The sequence below is a fragment of the Stegostoma tigrinum genome, chromosome 33 (genome assembly GCF_030684315.1).
Source record: "Stegostoma tigrinum isolate sSteTig4 chromosome 33, sSteTig4.hap1, whole genome shotgun sequence".
Classification (NCBI taxonomy): Eukaryota; Metazoa; Chordata; class Chondrichthyes; order Orectolobiformes; family Stegostomatidae; genus Stegostoma; species Stegostoma tigrinum.
The window spans coordinates 30,665,020-30,682,611 of record NC_081386.1 but is presented as its reverse complement, the minus strand read 5'-3'; the positions used below and the strand labels follow the sequence as shown (position 1 = coordinate 30,682,611).

Here is a 17,592-nt window from a genome sequence, read left to right as displayed (position 1 = left end):
TGAATACTTTTCCTATATATATAGCAAGCCTGTTCACGAATATTTTCCCTTCATTTTTGTAATGAACGTTTATTTTTTTTCCTCCATTGCCTCTTTTTATTCTTGCGTATTCCACACTGACTGGAAACTAGCTAATTTGGGCTCAGATTTTGCATATAAGTGGCCATGTGGAGGCGTCTAGGAATAGCAGGGTGACTGTGTTATCCAGTGTGCACACTACAACCTCTCATTACAATCCAAAGGAGAACTCAATCAGAATTCCCTCAATTTAACCACAAGATTGATTTTCACTTGATGGAGGCCATACTTCACAAGACTTTGAGGAAAAGGGGAAAATTCCTTGCAGGATCCCTGTATTGCTGCTGACCAGTGGCTATTGATGGAATATGTATATACATATGCAGACAATGGGCAAAAATAGGATCAGATTAGGCTTGCATGTGATTTTTGAGGTTTAAGAGAATGATGATTTGATTTTTCTTTTAAAAATTAAAAAGGTGCTCTCCATAATTTGAGACTGATGACCTCTGCGTTTCTATGTATTAGTGATATTGAATAGAAACACAGTAAAAGACCTTTTTAATATTTATTAAGCCATGTGAAATTGCACTAGAGTTAAGATCTTCAAATCAGTGCTGCAATTGAGAACTTGGTCAGTGATTTTTAATTTCTTTATAATTTACTTTCCACACTAACAACTTAGAATGTAAAATTGTTGAGGTTGTGAAAGGAAAAAAAAATTCTCATTTCATAGCATGAAATTGTGAAAATAATTCTGTTTTCAGAACAGCCACAGTACATAAATTGATTCTCTAGTTCAAAACTCAGTTCTTTTCATGCTGTGCCAACTGTAGTGACCTACATTAACAATGCGAAAGCACCAGAAAAATAAAATTTAGAAAAATATAGTTGTACTTGGGATGAAGTTCCTTGGAATTAAATTACTTTATTTGAAAAATGTACCTTCTATTTGAGTTTCTCATTTTCAGAAAAAAATGCACAGAATCACATGAATAACAATGAGACTAGTGCTTTGGTAACAGTAATAAGAATGCAGTGTGAGGAGAGAAGTACACAAAAGTCGTGGATTAGAAATCCCTGCATTGGTTGAGTAAGATCCCTGCAAGGGATTGACCTGTCACAATGTAGTAAGAAGGCAGCAAAAAGCAACTTGACCACTAGAATGAAGCTTGATAAGGAGAAGTGATGAGGCCAGCAAGGCTTTCAAAGGCGCAACAAGGCTAACAATAGGGGGGAATAATTATTTTTTTCCAAATTTACTTAGGGTTTAGCCAAATAATTGACCTAATATCCTAAGTCTTTTGGCCGATATTAAATAAAGTACAGCTGTTGAGACAAATTTTATAGTTCAATGCCAAGATAGTTTGGGGCTTGGACAGTAACATGCAGATAGCAGTGTTCTCGTTCATTTGTTGCCCTTGTCTTTGTAGTTGGTAGAGATCACAAGAGTTGAAGTTGCTGTCGAAGAATATGCAAACAAAGAACAAAAGTAGTTCAGCCCTTAAAACCTACTTCACCATTCAATTACATTACAGCTGATCTGATTTTAACCTCCACTTTACATTCGTACATATGCCCAATAATCTTTCATCCCCTTGGTTATTAAGGATCTATCGATTTCTGCCTTCAAAATATTTAGATCCTGCATCCACTGCCTCTTAAGGAAGGGAATTCCATAGACTCTCAAACCCCTGAGGGGGAAAAAACAACATTTCTTCATCCCTGTTTTCAATGAGCGCTGTCTTATTTTTAAACTCTGACCCTGAGTTCTAGATTCTGTGGTAAGAGGAAACATCTTGTCAATGTCCACCTGGTCAAGTCTGCTAAGGATCTTAAGTATTTCAATTAAGTCAGCTCTAACTCTTCTGAACTCCATAGGATACAGGCGTAGCTTGTCTAGCCTTTCCTCATGAGGCAATATGCTCATTCCAGGTAATAGTCTAGTAAACCTCTGAATTTCTTCTAATTTATTAACATCCTTGAAGAGTTTCTGCAATATGCCTGATGGATGGTGTATACAGCTGCAAATGTGTCAGTGATGCATCATGTGAATGTTGAAGGTTGTGATTTGTGATGTGATGCCAATCAAGCAAGATGACTTCTCCGGTATAATGTTGAGTTTCTCAAATACTGTTGGAGCTGAATTCTTCCAGGCAAGTTCTGTCACATTCTTAAGTGGCACTCTTTAGATGGTGAACAGGCTTTGGGAGACAAGAACTAAGTTACTCCGCTTAGAATTTCCAGCCTGTAACCTGTTTTTATAGCCTGTTATTTATGTGGTTGATACAGTTCAGCTGCAGGATGTTGATAGTAGGATATTTGGAATTGCGATGCCATTGAATGTCAATGGGAGATTTTTCTGGATAGTCAGTACCTGAAACTTGTGTAGCATGGCCGTTACTAGCCACGTGTCAGCCAAAGCCTGAAGATTGTCCAAGTCTTACCACATATGAATTTGTACCACTTCAGTTTTTGAGGAATTATGAATGATAATGAACCTAGCATAATTATGAGTGAATTACTTCAACAGTGACCTAATAATGGAAAGAAATTCATTGATGAGACAGCTCAAGATGGTTAGACCTAGAACACTGCCTTGGAAGTCCTGCAGTAATGTCCTGGAAGTGTGATAATTGACCTCCAACAACCACAGCCATCTCCCTTGATGCTAGGTATAAAACCAACCAGTGGAGAGTTTCAGCCCAATCCTTGTTGAGCCCAATTTTCCTAAGCTCCTTGATGCCAAACTAGGACAAGTGAGGCCTTGATGTTAAAGGGAGTGAATTTCTACTCACCTCTGAAGTTTAGCTCTTTCTATTCCTTTGTTTTTGCCAAGGCTGCACTGATTTCAGGAACTGAGAGATCCTGGCAGAACCCAGATGGAGCACCAGCGAGCAGTTTATTGCTTGTGTAAGTGCCACATGAGAGCACTGTTGACAGTGACTTCAGTTGCACTTCTCAATAAATATTGGCTCAGTATCTTAATAAGATTTTGCTGTCTTGAGAAATGGTTGAACACAGACATATTTAGGATTTAAAACTATCTAGTTTCTGGAGTTTATTGAGAAAAATGTTTTCTGAAGAAACAGATTTTGTTATACATGAACAAAATTCTGAGGTTAAATGTGTAGATGTCATGAAGCTAGATTAGAGGATTGTATATAAATATAGCAGGGAGCACAAACCTAGTTCAGTCTTCATTTTGACATTCTATTTGTAAGTTTTAGATTTCCGTCATGATTTCTTACATCTACATTCATAATAGAACCTGCCTTTAAGTTGCAATGTAATTACACCCGCTTGCTAGTGAAGGCGCTAAATGAAATAACAAGGTGTAGAGCTGGATGAACACAGCAGGCCAAGCAACATCAGAGCAGCAGGAATGCTGATGTTTTGGGCCTAGACCCTCCTTCAGAAACCGAAAATGGCGCTATTTGACTTAGCAGACAGAATGGTCCAGGTGAGGACAAAATGGTACAGGTGAAAGCGTGTGCAGCAAAATGACCAAACATTTTACTGGGTCATTTAGTTGTGGAGCCTTTTGTGCCATAAATAAAATTTAATAAATGTTCTTTTTTTTCATTTGCATGGATGCTGGCAGGTTTTAGTGTTCTAATCTACAATTTAGTCCATCAACTGACAATATTAAGGAAAGCCATTTCAAATTGTTGAGCCCTAAATTTCAAATAAATCAGACTAGCAAGTAAGTATAAAATTGGAAAATGTAATGTCTAGGTTAGGTGGGTTTGCCATGCTAAATTGCCCACAATATCCAGGGATGCGCAGACTAGGTGGATTAGCCATGGGAAATGCTGCATTACAGGGATAGCATTACAGAGATGGGATGCTCTGAGAAGGGTCAGTGTGGATTCAATGGGCTAAATGGCCTGCTCCCACAGTGTAGAGATTCAATGATAAATAAGGTTTGTTTCCAGAGCCTCCTGGCAGACATGTTTATGAGCTGTTTGTTAAAGAGAAGTTTGTCCTAAAGATTTTTGGAAGCAATGAGAACTCTATTTGGAGCCTAATGCAGTGCGCCCCTTAAGCACCTAAAGAAAAGCAAGGATCATAATGAATATTTATAAAAGAAGTTTTACCACCTGTCATTGCGTGTTCTTTATGCAGCGAGACAAATGATTTGTTTTACAAATAAAATAGTCTATAACACATTTTGTTCCTCCTTAGATGACAATGTAGATGTAATCTATATTTGTCCCCTGTGGATTGGTGAGGATGTGACCCAATACTACATGAATCTACTTGGGCTGCAAGAAGCCATCAAAACAGGAAAACCTGAGAAAGTAATGAACGTAGAAGATCGTCTCAAAGTCATGACACCCGAGGCAATAAGCTGTTTTCCTGTAAGTTGCTGCACTAACTTGATCAAGCTTGATAAGTGGACTAAGTATAGATTAGAACAGAAATCAAGGCTCATCACTGCAATTATGATCTTTATTTTCTGACTATCTTCTCCTCGAAGACTTATTGTTTTCTTGCATTTCCTCTTCTGCTTAGTAAAGCCATACTTAGAAGAACATCCACTTGGGAATGTTGTTATCAGGATGCTACCAATATTACTCTGTAACTACCTAATGAGAGCAATTCTTCTTTGCCCCTCTGAGGTAGAACTAGTCTCTTTAAAGCTGTAAAGCTAAGGTTTGCAACTCACATTCCACCTCTTCGTGGCATCAAAAAAAATCAATCCTGTATATATTTATAGACTGAGAAAGTATTGCCAGTAGCTCTCATATGTGTTTGCATGATCCCTCTTGTATACCTCCTTCGTGTATTGGGGACAGTATACAAACTCTGTCTTTTCATGACAGGAAAATGATATGTAGAACGATACATGAAGAGATACAATTTGATGACCTTTGGAGCAGAGAAATATAGGAAACAATCAAGTACTTAGAAAGGAACACGCAAAGTTGGCATAACTTAGGTTAAAGGAATACGGCAGTTATAAATATCATGTTTTGTAGCTGCAGTCAGAACTATTTCTGCACACAGTCAAAAAAATCCTGAGAATAATTTTAGTTTTATTGGTACTTGCATGTATTGCTAATTGTGTGTACCACAGGAAGAAGCAATGAGAAATGTGAATAAAAACAAAAAAAAGTGCTGGAAAATCTCTGAAGTTCTAGCAGCACCTGTGACCTCATCTTCAGATTGCACTATAGATGAATTGACAATATGGCGATGTGGCAGAGGATTTTTAGGTCAGAAGATTAAGGTACAGAATTATTTTGGATGAAGCTAAGAAATATCTAGTGGCAGTAAACATAGTAGTAGTTACTTAGTGCATGGTAAAATCATGAAACTAGAGTTGCATTTAACAAGGGTAGTACAGTAATCATGGGGATCTTTCATCTACTTATAGATTGGGTATACTAATTAGTACTTATGCTACAGAAAATGAATTCCTGGCATATATACGAGATAAATTTCTAGAAATCTATGTTAAATAACCAATTATAAAACCAGGTGCTTTACATTTTATATGGTGGAATGAGAAATGTGCAAATCAATAATCTTGTGGTGGTTTATTTTATTTGTTTCATTTATTGTTGTCAGTGTCAGTGAAGGACTGGCAATGCATTTCTGAGTGAGCTGGTGTATGGCTTGGAGAGGAACTTACAGGTGGTAATATTACCATGTATCTGTTGTCCTTGTTCTTTTAGATGGTGTTGGTCATGGGTTTGAAAGTGGTTGTCAAAGGAGCCTTTGTGAATTTCTGAAGTTCATCTCGTAGATGGTACACACTTCTGGTACCGTGCATTGGTGGTGGTAGGATTGAATATTTATGGATGCTGTCTTTTGTCCTGAATGGTGTCAAGCTTCTCGAGTTTTGTTGGAGCTGCAGTCATCCAGGCAAGTGGGGAATATTCCATCACACTCCTGACTGTAGATAGATGGTAGATTTATTTTGGGGAGTCAGGGGATGAGTTAATTGCTGCAGGGTTCCTCTCATCTTTGACCTGTTTCTGTAGCCACTGTATTTAAATGGCTAGTCCAGTTTAGTTTCCGATCAATTGTAAGCTCCCAGAATGTTCATTAGGTTCTGTCTCATTGGAGAGGGTTATTGCCTGGCACTTTTACAACATAAATGTTATTTGGCACCTGTCAGATCCAGCCTGGATGTTGTCCAGGTCTTGCTGAATTTAAACATTGACTGCTTTAGTATTACAGGAGTCACAAATGGTACTTAACTTTGTGCAATCATCGGTGAACATCCTCACTTCTGACTTTATGATGATGGAAGGTCTGGCAGTGGTATGCTGTCAGAGATTCTGCCTTTGGATGAGCTACTAAAGTAAAGCCATGGTCTCGGCATAATGTATTAGTATGGTGTGATAATCCCTTCAAGGCCCATGGAATATCACTTATTAATCTGCCTCTGGAGCTTGTTGAGTTTGAGTTTGAGTTTGCTTGGTAATAAACAAAGGCCTGCCCATCTCCAACACATCACCTGAGCCTTTTATAAAGCTGACCCAAATATTCCTTTCTCTATGCCAATTTGTATGCAGTTTAGGTAATAATCCAGGGACTAATTTTGTGCTAGCTCTATAAACTCACTGTATAAAATCTCTTTCCTTGCCCTGCTCATGTCACTGGTATCTACATGGATCATAATAACTGGATCTTTTCTCCCCGTTTACTCTGTAGCACTAAGCAGATGTCCGACATCCTGGCACTGGGCAGGTAACACACCCCTCTGCATTCTCATTCTTTGGAGTAGTGAGCAGTGTCAACTGTCCTCATGATACTATCCCTACTACCACAATCCCCAAATAAGTATTATCTAAGCATTTAATAAATTTAATCTGTGTACTATATTTGTTGCTCACAACGTAGTCTCCTCTACACTGGGAAGAAAAATTCAAGCTGGGTGACTGCTTTGTAGTTCCATGGTAGCATCCCTACCTCTGCACCAAGAGACCTAGATTTGAGTCCCACCTGCTCCAGAAATTTATAATAACATCTCTGAACAAATCGACAAGGAAAATAAAACAGAACCAGGAGTGTATCTGCAGAACTGTCTGCTGCAGGCCAGGACTAGATTATACCCACCAGGAGTAGTGCCTCTATTTGGTGTTCAACAATAAACAATATTCTTGCCAGTCGGGTTTCTGAGTTATTAGGCAGTAAGTTATTGTACTTGATATTGAGTCCTGAAGACTGAGTGACCCTCAAGCAGAAAATAAAATGCTGTTCTTCCAGCTCGCACTGAACTCTGCTGGAGCACTGCAGCAAGCCTGAGATGATGTTGGCGGGCAACATGGTGGTGTGTGAAAAGCCAGGCCACAGGAAGATCAGGGTCATTTTTGCAGATACAACATAGGTGTACTGCAAATTGGCATAGAGAAAGGAATATTTGAGAAATAAATGCATGACTGAAAGTTTGGTGCAGCAGAAGTGTTTCCAGTTTGAGGGACACTGACACCAGGACTGGAGAAGTGGGTCTGTACCATTGGAATGGTCTACATCTGAACCATGCTAAGACTGGTGTTCTGACAAGCCATATAACTGGAGAAGTAGAGCAAGTTTTAAACTGAATGTTGGAGGCAGGGATCAAACTTGGGAAAATGTGTTAAATGAAAGTGTGCAGATAACACAGTGTGGAGCTGGAGGAACACCACAGGCCAGGCAGCATCAGAGGAGCAGGAAAGCTGATGTTTCAGGTCGGGACCCTGCTTCTGAAATGCATTTCCGAATTCAGCATTTCTGAAAAAGGGACTCGAACCAAAACGTCAACTTTCCAGCTGCTCTGATGCTACCTGGCCTGCGGTGATCCTCCAGCTCCACATTGTGTTATCTCTGACTCCAGCATCAACATTCTTACTGTCTCTGAAAGAGAGTGTAGAGACATTGCAAGAGAGGAATAAAGGAAATAATAAACAAACCATGACTAACTCCATAGATTAGGCTAGAAATTACAAAAATAATAAAAAGGACAAAACTAAAGGCCCTGTATCTTAGTGTTCTTGGCATTGCAGCTGAACGCAAATAGAAGTAAAGAAATATGATCTAATAGGCATTACAGACACATGACTGGAGTATTGTATAGATTGGGACCTGAATATTGAATACATGACATTTAGGAAGGCCAAAAATCTTGGAAAGGTAGAAGGGCAGCACTGTTAATTAGTGATGGTATTAGCACAATAGCGTTAAATCCTGATTTAGAGGCAGCTTAAATAGAGATGAGAAATGATAAAGACTCTTATACTCATAGATGTGGTATATAGCCCCCTAACAGTAACTAGGCAGCAGGACAGATTATGAAGGAAGAAATAATGGGAGTTCTCAGAAAGGTATGTTAATAGTCATACTGAGGAAGGGTCAGTGGACCTGAAACATTAACTCTGATTTTTATTTTTCCTCACAGATGCTGTCAGACCTGCTGAGCTTTTCCAGCAACTTCAGTTTTGTTGTTGTTAATGATGATGATAATCGTGCTTTTTTCTTTAATATACATATGTAATGGAAAAATCAGGTGGTGAGATGAGTAGTGCAGTGTCTAGGAGACCTCCTGTGGTGTTAATGGATAGACTGTTTATACGCTTGGGTTTATGATAGAGTAAAAAAAATTAACACAGTTAGTTTAATTTTGATTTTAAGAATAGATGGTTCACACTTTTAGTTCAGAAAATCTCAAGAGTTCAGCTCAGAAGGGATAGTTTTCACTTCTCACAGGAGAATTCAGAGGGTGAAGGAATCATTTACTCAAAGTATGTGTTTTTTAGTTTGAGAAGTTTCCAAGCTAGGAGAGTCAGTAGGTACAAAGTCTTCAAGTTGAACGGAGAAAGTTTAGACCATGAACATTGTGAGAGGGTCACGTCAGTGAACCTGGAAAAGAATTGTAAAAACAGTCTCAACAGTGAAAGAAACTGGAAAGAGTTGGTTAAGTTAAGCTATGAAAAGCTGAGAAAGGAGTGATTTTTTTCTTGGATTGAATCTCTTTAATGAATGGTGTTGGGAAACTTTGATTTTAGTGCTGAGATCTTTCTAAGTTTAGTAAATAAATATAGCTTTCATTTGCAAACACTTCTGTCATTCAAGAACATTTGCAGTTTCAGTGAATTTCAGTGATAAACCACCATACTAGTCAATTGCTTAAACATTAAATATGTGGTGTAACAAACCAGGTTTCATTCTGGGATCTGTATTGCCATCAGGTGAAATCACAACAGTTGTTGGACTAATTTTAATTTTTCAAAATTCCCTAAACTCCAGGAAAAGTCCACAAGACTGGAAATAGCAAATATTAACCCCTTCATTCAAAAAAAAAGGAGTGACATGGAAAACAAGAAACTACATGCATTTAGCTTAACTATCTGTTGTATATAAAATGTTAGGTACAGTTTTCAAAAGTGAATGAATGGCCTATTCATACTCTTAATTTGTATGTTTGTAATATTTATGTAATATTTGTTCATTAACTAACAAAATTATCTTGCAACAAACGTAGAAAATGTTGGAGAAACTCAAACTCAGCAGCATCTGTGGAGAGAGAAACAGAGTTAATGTTTTAAGTCCGGTATGATTCTTCTTCAGAACCATCATATTGCACCTGCCATTCCACTAACTTTTAGAATTTGGAGTACAATACAATACAAAATAAATAAAAATGTGGAATTAGGTTAGATGAGAAACAATATTTTCTTCTAAAGCCTCTGGAATGGATTGCCAGAATGTGCATTGAGGATGGATTTACTACAGGCCTTTGGTAGGGATCTGGATGGGTTTCCTTGAATGGAAGGCATCTTGAATTGTAAGAGTTATAATAAGGTCAGCTGCTACTTGCAGTACCAATTATTCCAGAGTCTCAAAGCTTGTTAGAATTTGCTTTGAGAGTTGGAGAGAAATTCCCCCCAATTTTTCAAAAGTCACCTAAATTCCATCCCCTGCCCATTCCCCTTTCCTGACTTGTTCCACCCTCCAACCCCCATCAGACAAATGCGTGCATGCGCAAAGTTTATGCATTTAGACTGTACTATAGGCAGATGATAGATCAAGCTGGCTAACTTTTTTTGGCTTTTTATATTTTAGATTCTAATTTACCTTTAATTTGGCAATCTCAGTTGCTCAAAACAAGTGTGCTGAAGAAAATAGGAAATACTAATAATAGGAAAGTGAACGCTCTGCCATTTAAAGGTTTGCTATACTTTTGTAGAGGGTGCAGCTGTGATGCCGAGGCACCAGAAGCTGAGCTCTGCCACTAATAGTGTTCTAGATATTGTTTTCACCAGGTGGTACAAAAGGAAAGTTCTTGTCTATACCATCCTTAAGAATCTTCACCTTGATGTTCACACTGTGACAAAGCTGTGGATAAAACTACTCTGAAAACGTGTTTGTGCACAGCAAAGGTCATGTCATGTTGGCATTTTGACAGAATCTTAGGGGAGATATATAGGTTTGTAAGAATCCAGCATGTAATGTCAAGCAAGCTTTTTTGTTGCAGACATGAAATAGGAATTAAGTTGTAAAATAAACATTGAACTGACTTATTAACATTTTTAAAAGAACAAAACCTGCATTTTTACATATTTAGTACAGTTTAAGATTTGTGTAGGTGATTTTAATTGAGGAAGCTGTTTGGTGTGGTGTGTTGCCTGCCAGATCTTCACAAGGCCAATGTCCTATAACATGACAGTGGCAGAACTTCCCATTTCCCTTTTGCTGTGACGTCTTCCTCATCATTGATAAAATCAGATTGTCCTCGAACAATTACAGCTCTTTAACAGCTATCTTGCCCCTCCATTTTAATCTTTAGGGTATCATACTAAATTATAATTGTGCAGAAACTGGAGAAAATTAGATTCATCAATCTATTTTCAATTCCCCTTTAACTGAGTACAGAAGCTGCCTGCTGTACTAATAAAGCACACAGACCAGAGGTTCCCTCATTGGAGCCCTTTACCTTGCTGAGTTTCCTGATTTCAGATGACACAAAAGATGGTAGCCTATCAGGGCTGTTTTTTAAATGATGATGTTTCATGTGTGGCACTAGACAATGAGTTTTATCAAGCTGTTGAACCAGAGGAGGAATCACAATCAAGGCTGTCCCTATTTTTACCCAGATTCCACGCAAAGCAACTATTTGCAGCATGGATTGCTGTTTAACAATCAGGAATGAAAAACACTGCTGAATTTTAATTTTGCTCATCCAGGAATGCTGAGTCCAGTTCTAACATGCCAAACCTACCTCCAGCCAAGTACAGCTGACTCAACAAAATTTGGAGTCTAATATTTTCTGGTGTATAGTTGAATATTTGGCCAGGGAGTATCTTTACCTGTAACTTTTGGACAAGCACACTTTCTTTTAACAAAAATCTAACAAAATTCTTTTACAGTTTGCTGCGGACAACATTTCTCACCATTACTGAGCAGCTTTAAACTCTCTAAAGAAAGCGTTTCTTTTACTACAATCCCCAATACGTGAGAATTCACTGAGAGGATTAGTAAGCAACACAGCACATACTGTGAGAAAAAATTCGTTACAGACTAGTAACCTGTAGAACTGTGTAGGACTCTGTGTGTTTTTTAATGTCATTGCAGTCCAGCTGATGCATTTTTTGTAAGTTATTTGTATTGATTTTCTCCAAGCCTTAGTCCTAAACTGTGCCACAACTGTCGTTTAGATAAATCACTGTTATTGAAGGCTGCCAGCATCTTTTCAAGCGACAGAAGGATAATTCCACGTGGATCAAATAAATACAGATGTGTAGTAATTAGTTGAATTCCCAAGGAACCCATTTATGATGCACTAAAAATGTGAAGGATTATGAAACTGTTGTGAGTCTCCACACTGGTGGCTTTTATCAATTTAAACTGCTAAACTATAGCTCTGGTCACAACCTAGTCCACTATTAATAATGTATTTGTTGTGTAGAGCATAATAAATTAGGCCTTGCGAGCAGAAAAGGACACAATCTAACAAGAGTAATGTCACTATTCACAGAACCACCACTTGTGCCTGGCCACTCATCTGAAATACAGTCCCAAAACAATAAAGCGAATAAAAAATCTCATTGAAGGCAAGGCTGCCTACATCGTTGGCGGGCTGCTACACAAGGATGACTTAGCTGTTGCAGATATGTTAAATGTGCCAATCTTAGGCCCAGAGCCGGAAGTGGCCCATCTGTACAGTACTAAGTCTGGAAGCAAAAGAATCTTTGCGAGTGCTTCGGTGCCAATGCCGCCTGGGGAGTATGATATATACAATCTTCGGCAGGTAAGTCATAATTATATTCAAACAATTAATAAAGTGTGTTCCTTCACATCTTCAACATCTTTTGATTAAAATTCTTGTAACAAATTAGCATATTTTATCGATCTAATGATTAGCTGGAATAAAATGTACACAACTGTGAGGTTATTCACTTTGGTGGGAGAAACAAATGTGCAGAGTAATTCTTGGATAAAGGCTAACATATAGGTACAGCAAACTGATGGAATGTTAGCCTTTAGTGCAAGAGGATTTGAGTACAGAAGTAGTGAAATCTTGCTTCATATTGAAGCTTGGTTAGACCACACCTGGAGTGCTGTGTATTGTTTGTGTATTTTTATCTTAGGAAGGATATTATTGCCATAGAGGGAGTGCAATAAATTAACCAGACTTGTTCATGGGATGGTGGGACTGTCCTATGAAGTGAGATTAGTCAAACTAGGCCTGTCTTTGCTAGAGTTTCAAAAAATTGAGAGGCGATCTCACTGAAGCTTAGAAAATGCTTAAAGGGATAGACTGGTTAGATGCAAGTAGGATGTTTTCCCTGGTTGAGGAGTCTACAACAAGGTTGCACAATTTACAAATCAGCTGGATGCCACTTAGGGTCAAGATATCGAAAAATTATTTTTCTCAGAGGGTTGTGAACGTTTGGAATTCACTACCCTAGAGGGCCTCTGTCTTTGAGTATGTCTAGAGATTGATAGATTTCTGATTACTGAGGATACTTAGCCCTCTACACCATAAATGTTGACTTCTTGTAGATCTGCACTTCGTGTCCAATTCCTCAGCCAGGTTCCCATTCTGTATGTGTAGGCATGGACAAATGCTTTTCCGCTATTAGATCATCGCTGTTGAGTCTGAACCCACCCTATCTACATATACACAGTTCCTGTAAGGGTTAGCAGTTGAGATTGGGCTGCCTGATTACTTTTCCACCAGAGATAAAATATTTTGTTAATTTCAGTCTTTCTACTACCAAGCTAACCCCTCAGACCAGGAATCAAACTGAGATTGCTATTACAAATTTTCTGTGTCCGGCAAGATTATGGTCATCTCATTATATTATTAATAAGCTCATTTCTCATTTTCTTTTAGTCTTCTCTATCTACTTCCCATCTCTGGATATGGTTCATTTTCACCACTATAGTTGGTCTGCACTGGTGATAGGGAGAACTGCAAGTAGAGGCATTATTGAAACAAAAAACAAAATATCTCAAATACATTTCTTACAGCCTGCCATATTTCCCTACCCCAACCAACGTAACAGTTGGTTTGCTGCAGTTGACAAAAGCACCCCTTCATCAGAGGGAACATTATCTGATGCTGCTACTCTTGATTACAGCCCAGTTAGTCTCCTTCTGGAAACTGTGTGTACGCAGATATTGGGTGTGGATGAGGTCAGGCTTGTCTGTGCTGGTTCCTGTGATTGGATAACCTGTGAATGCTGCTGGTCCAGATTCACACACAAATAAAGGCCAATAGCCCAGGCAATCAAATACATCTAGTTCTTGTGGAACTTTAGCAAAGAAGAAGTAGATGCCTTTGGAGAAGCAGCAATCAAAGAAATAAGAACAAGAAACCCTGGGGCTGAACAGCATGACAGTCAGCATCTGGAAGAGAAAATAAGGCTAATGGTTGAGATGGAACTTTTTTATTCAGACCTCACTGAAGCTCTATGTATTTCCTGTATTCTCAGGTTTTATTTCAATGCTTTCACCATTCTAGTTTGTTTTTATAACAGCTTGAGTAAGTGGCGTAAATTAGTTCACTGAGAAAGAGGATCTTTTTATGATGAGAAATTACTTCAATAGAATTGTTTGTCCAATTTCAGCATACTGGCCAATATTTTAGACACTCACTCTGCAGCATAAATCTTTATTTTGTGTGTTTAAGTACATTTTGATTGCAGAGATTGGTCAATATTCCCCTGAAGCTACAAATTCTTGAACACAAAAAACGAAGATAGACGACACACCTCTACATTTCCTGCAGAGTGCAAGCATCAATTTTATCCTTCTACTTTCATGTTTAAATATAGTAAATAGCTTCTTCAATCTATGTAACTAAAATGAATTACTTAGAAAATTTCAAAATATTCACATGTATGACACCACTGAACTTCATTTGAAAAGGTTATCAGCTTTCCAACAAGCCAAGAACAACTTGTTGGGGTGCAGGCACATACAGAAAGATATCAATAGTGTCAAGGTCCGGTGTAATTTGCTAGATGTACAAATGTTAAAACTTACATTTAAATTATGTTTACATTTTGACAGGAAAGAATGGAGTGAGTAAAATTTCTATTGTCTATTAAATTAGTTAATATGTATAGATGAAAGTATCTGAGTGCATTGATGTTATCTTATTTTAATGTGAATCATGCCAGATGTGAAAATTGATTTTTTTTAAAAATCCTATCTTGAGCCAAATGGACTTTTATGGTACTGTTCACAGGCAGAAAGGAAGTCTCCCTTGCTCTGTCTCCCCCTTTTTCTGTCTGTCTCTGTGTGTCTGTGCTTTGTACACTTCCTCTTCTTGTAATCTCTGTATCAGCATTCATCTGCTCCTGTTTCTGATTACTTTTCTCATTGTTTCATTCCTGTTCTGTCTTCTCTGCTTAGTAAGCCTTTGTACACAGAAAGGTGCAAATGGAGAACTTGTTTCCTCATAGAATGGTTGAGATGAATAGCAAGCGTGTATTCAAGGGGATGCTGTGGCTAAACTTGAAATAGAGAAATGAATAGAAGATTATGCTGATAGGGTCAGGTGAAGAGGAGTGGGACGCACATCAAAACACAAATCAACTGACCAGTTTCTGTACAGTAAATTTTATACATGTTGCTCTCAGCACACAACTCAGGCTTTCTTGCCTTTCTTTTAGTATGATTTCCTTTCTGCTGTGTCTGACTGGCTGTTAAATGCTGTCTCTCCCTTTGTCTGCATGTAAATTCATTTTCTGTTAAAATCACAGAATGTTTTAGTATTAAATCAACAATACACCATCAGGTCTGTGTTAATATTTTCTCTCCATCAGACACCTTTCTAATCCCACTTGCCCCATACCCTTTTTAACATGTCTCATTTTTGAAGCAAGTATTACACTCCCTTTTAGAAGTAGTTATGGATTCTACTTCTGGTTTATAATGGAAGATTCTGCATCCTGTCCACACTTCATATGAAGAATATTTTTGTCTAAATGCTGTTCAGTTATTTTTGTGATTTTTTTTTAAGATATTTTCCATCTTAAAATCATTAGAGTCTCAGTGACCAATAGAAATGTTACCATTTCAAGTAGCTGCTATTTGAATTGAAAATTCCCAGAATAGATAAAGCGCTGTTAGATATAAGGTGAAACTTCTTGTACTTTACCTAAAACTCAACCATGCAATAGCAACCCAGTGTTGCATTTCTTTTATTTTTTAGCAATGCCTAATAGCAAGTCCATCATATCAGTATGTCAGTAAATTGGGCAAGGAATTAAAAACATAGTGAAACCCTTTGAGGTGGTCTAGAAATGTTACCAGGCACTAAACATTGACCAGAACTCTTACTATATTCTTTTTTGGAATGTATGTTTCCCTGGCAAGGCCAGTATTATTTTGCTCATATCTAATTGCACAACTGCCTTGTAATAATATTCCAGGGACCAGTTAACAGACAAACACATTGCTATTAGTCTGGAATTATATGTAGACCAGACCGAGTAAGATTGACATATTTGCTTCCCTAAAGAACATCGGTCAACTGGATGTCTTTGTAAACAATCAATGATAACTTCATGATTACCGAGACTAGTTTTCCATTCCAGATGCTTTAATGTGTTGAATTAGAATTTTAGTCGATGTATCATTGGGATTTGGCCTCAGACCTGTGGATTACTAGTCCAGTTGCACTGCCATTAGTCCATTGGTCTGCCTTACTGTGTAACTATCACATTTGTTTAATAACTATAATATGTGATAAAATTCTATTTTGTTTCTGTCTAATAAAGTATGAATATTTGTCTTAAATATAAACAGTCAGCATGCCTTTACTAATTTTGAATCTGCTTTTGAGTAATTATAGTATATTGTGTGCTGTTAAAACTCTATTTTTGCAGATGCATGAAGTCCTTACTCAACTTATCCTCGAAAATCTAGAAATTAAGCGTTGGCTGTTCAAACTGGATGTAGAATTTGGCGGGAGAGGTACTGCGTATTTTGATGTCTTGCACCTGAAGTGTTATAAGCAGATTCTAAAGGAATTTAGGGGAATAGGCCCTACAGTATGGCTGAAGAAGAAATGGATTCAGGTATGTATGATTGTGGACTCACTGTTTGGTTTGGAGAAAATCAAGGCAAGTAGTAATGGGAAATGATGGCGTCCATTTATCTTGAAAATCTACTGCAATAATTGCAGATATATTACAGACTATAAATAAATGCCTCAAACCAAAGCTCAAAAGGGAGTCATACTGTTATAGTCCTAGAGCCATAATGCATGGAAACAGACCCTTCACGTCAACTGGACATTCCAATCTGGCCTAGTTCCATTTGCCAGCATTTGGCCCATATCCCTGTAAACCCTTCCCATTAATGTACTCATCCATATTCCTTTTAAGTGCTGTAAATGTACTCTCCTTCCCCACTTCATTTGGCAGCTTGTTCCAGATATGGACCACCTCTTTGCGAAAAGGCTAGCCCTCAGGTCTTTTGTCAATCTTTTACCTCTCACCTTAAATCTATATCCTCTAGTTTTGGACGCCTCACCCTAAGAAAAAGACCTTGGGTATTTACCCCACCCATGCCTTTCATGATTTTATAAACCCCTAAAAGGTCACTCCACAGTCTCCAATGCTCTAGGGAGAAAAGCCCCAGCCTAATCAGTCTCTGCCTCTAGCTCAAACCCTCCAACTGTGGTCACATCTTTGTAAATCTTTTCTGCACCATCTCAAGTTTAACAACATTCTTCCTATTAGAAGGGCGACCAGAATTGTACACAGTATTCCAAAAGTAGCCTCACCAATGTCCACAACAACCACAACGTGACATCTCAGTTCCTGTACTCAATATTACAACCAATGCAGGCAAGCATGCCAAACACCACCTTCACCACCGTTAACCTGTGACTGTACTTACAAAGAACTATGCACCTACACCCCAAGGTATCTTTGTTCGGCGAAACTCTCTCTAGGACGCTACTATTTACCATGTAAGCACTGCCCTAGTTTGCCTTACTAAAATGCAAATCCTCACATTTATCCAAATTAAACTGCATCTGCCACTCCTCAGCCCATTGACCCTTCTGACCAAGGTCTCTTTGTACTCTGTAATAATCTTCTTCACTGATCACACACCACT

The 17,592-nt window shown here is 38.1% G+C and overlaps 1 protein-coding gene across 3 annotated transcripts in view; it reads left to right on the top strand.

Annotated features, from left to right (window-relative positions):
- The window catches only part of iqch (IQ motif containing H), a 161,750-nt gene that overhangs the window by 66,885 nt on the left and 77,273 nt on the right, over positions 1–17,592 (top strand). For all 3 annotated transcript variants that reach the window (XM_048562828.2, XM_048562829.2, XM_059639271.1), the window contains 3 exons: positions 4,207–4,382; positions 11,987–12,259; positions 16,353–16,544. In XM_048562828.2, the coding sequence (XP_048418785.2) occupies positions 4,207–4,382; positions 11,987–12,259; positions 16,353–16,544 (641 nt within the window). The remainder of the gene's footprint in view (positions 1–4,206; positions 4,383–11,986; positions 12,260–16,352; positions 16,545–17,592) is intronic.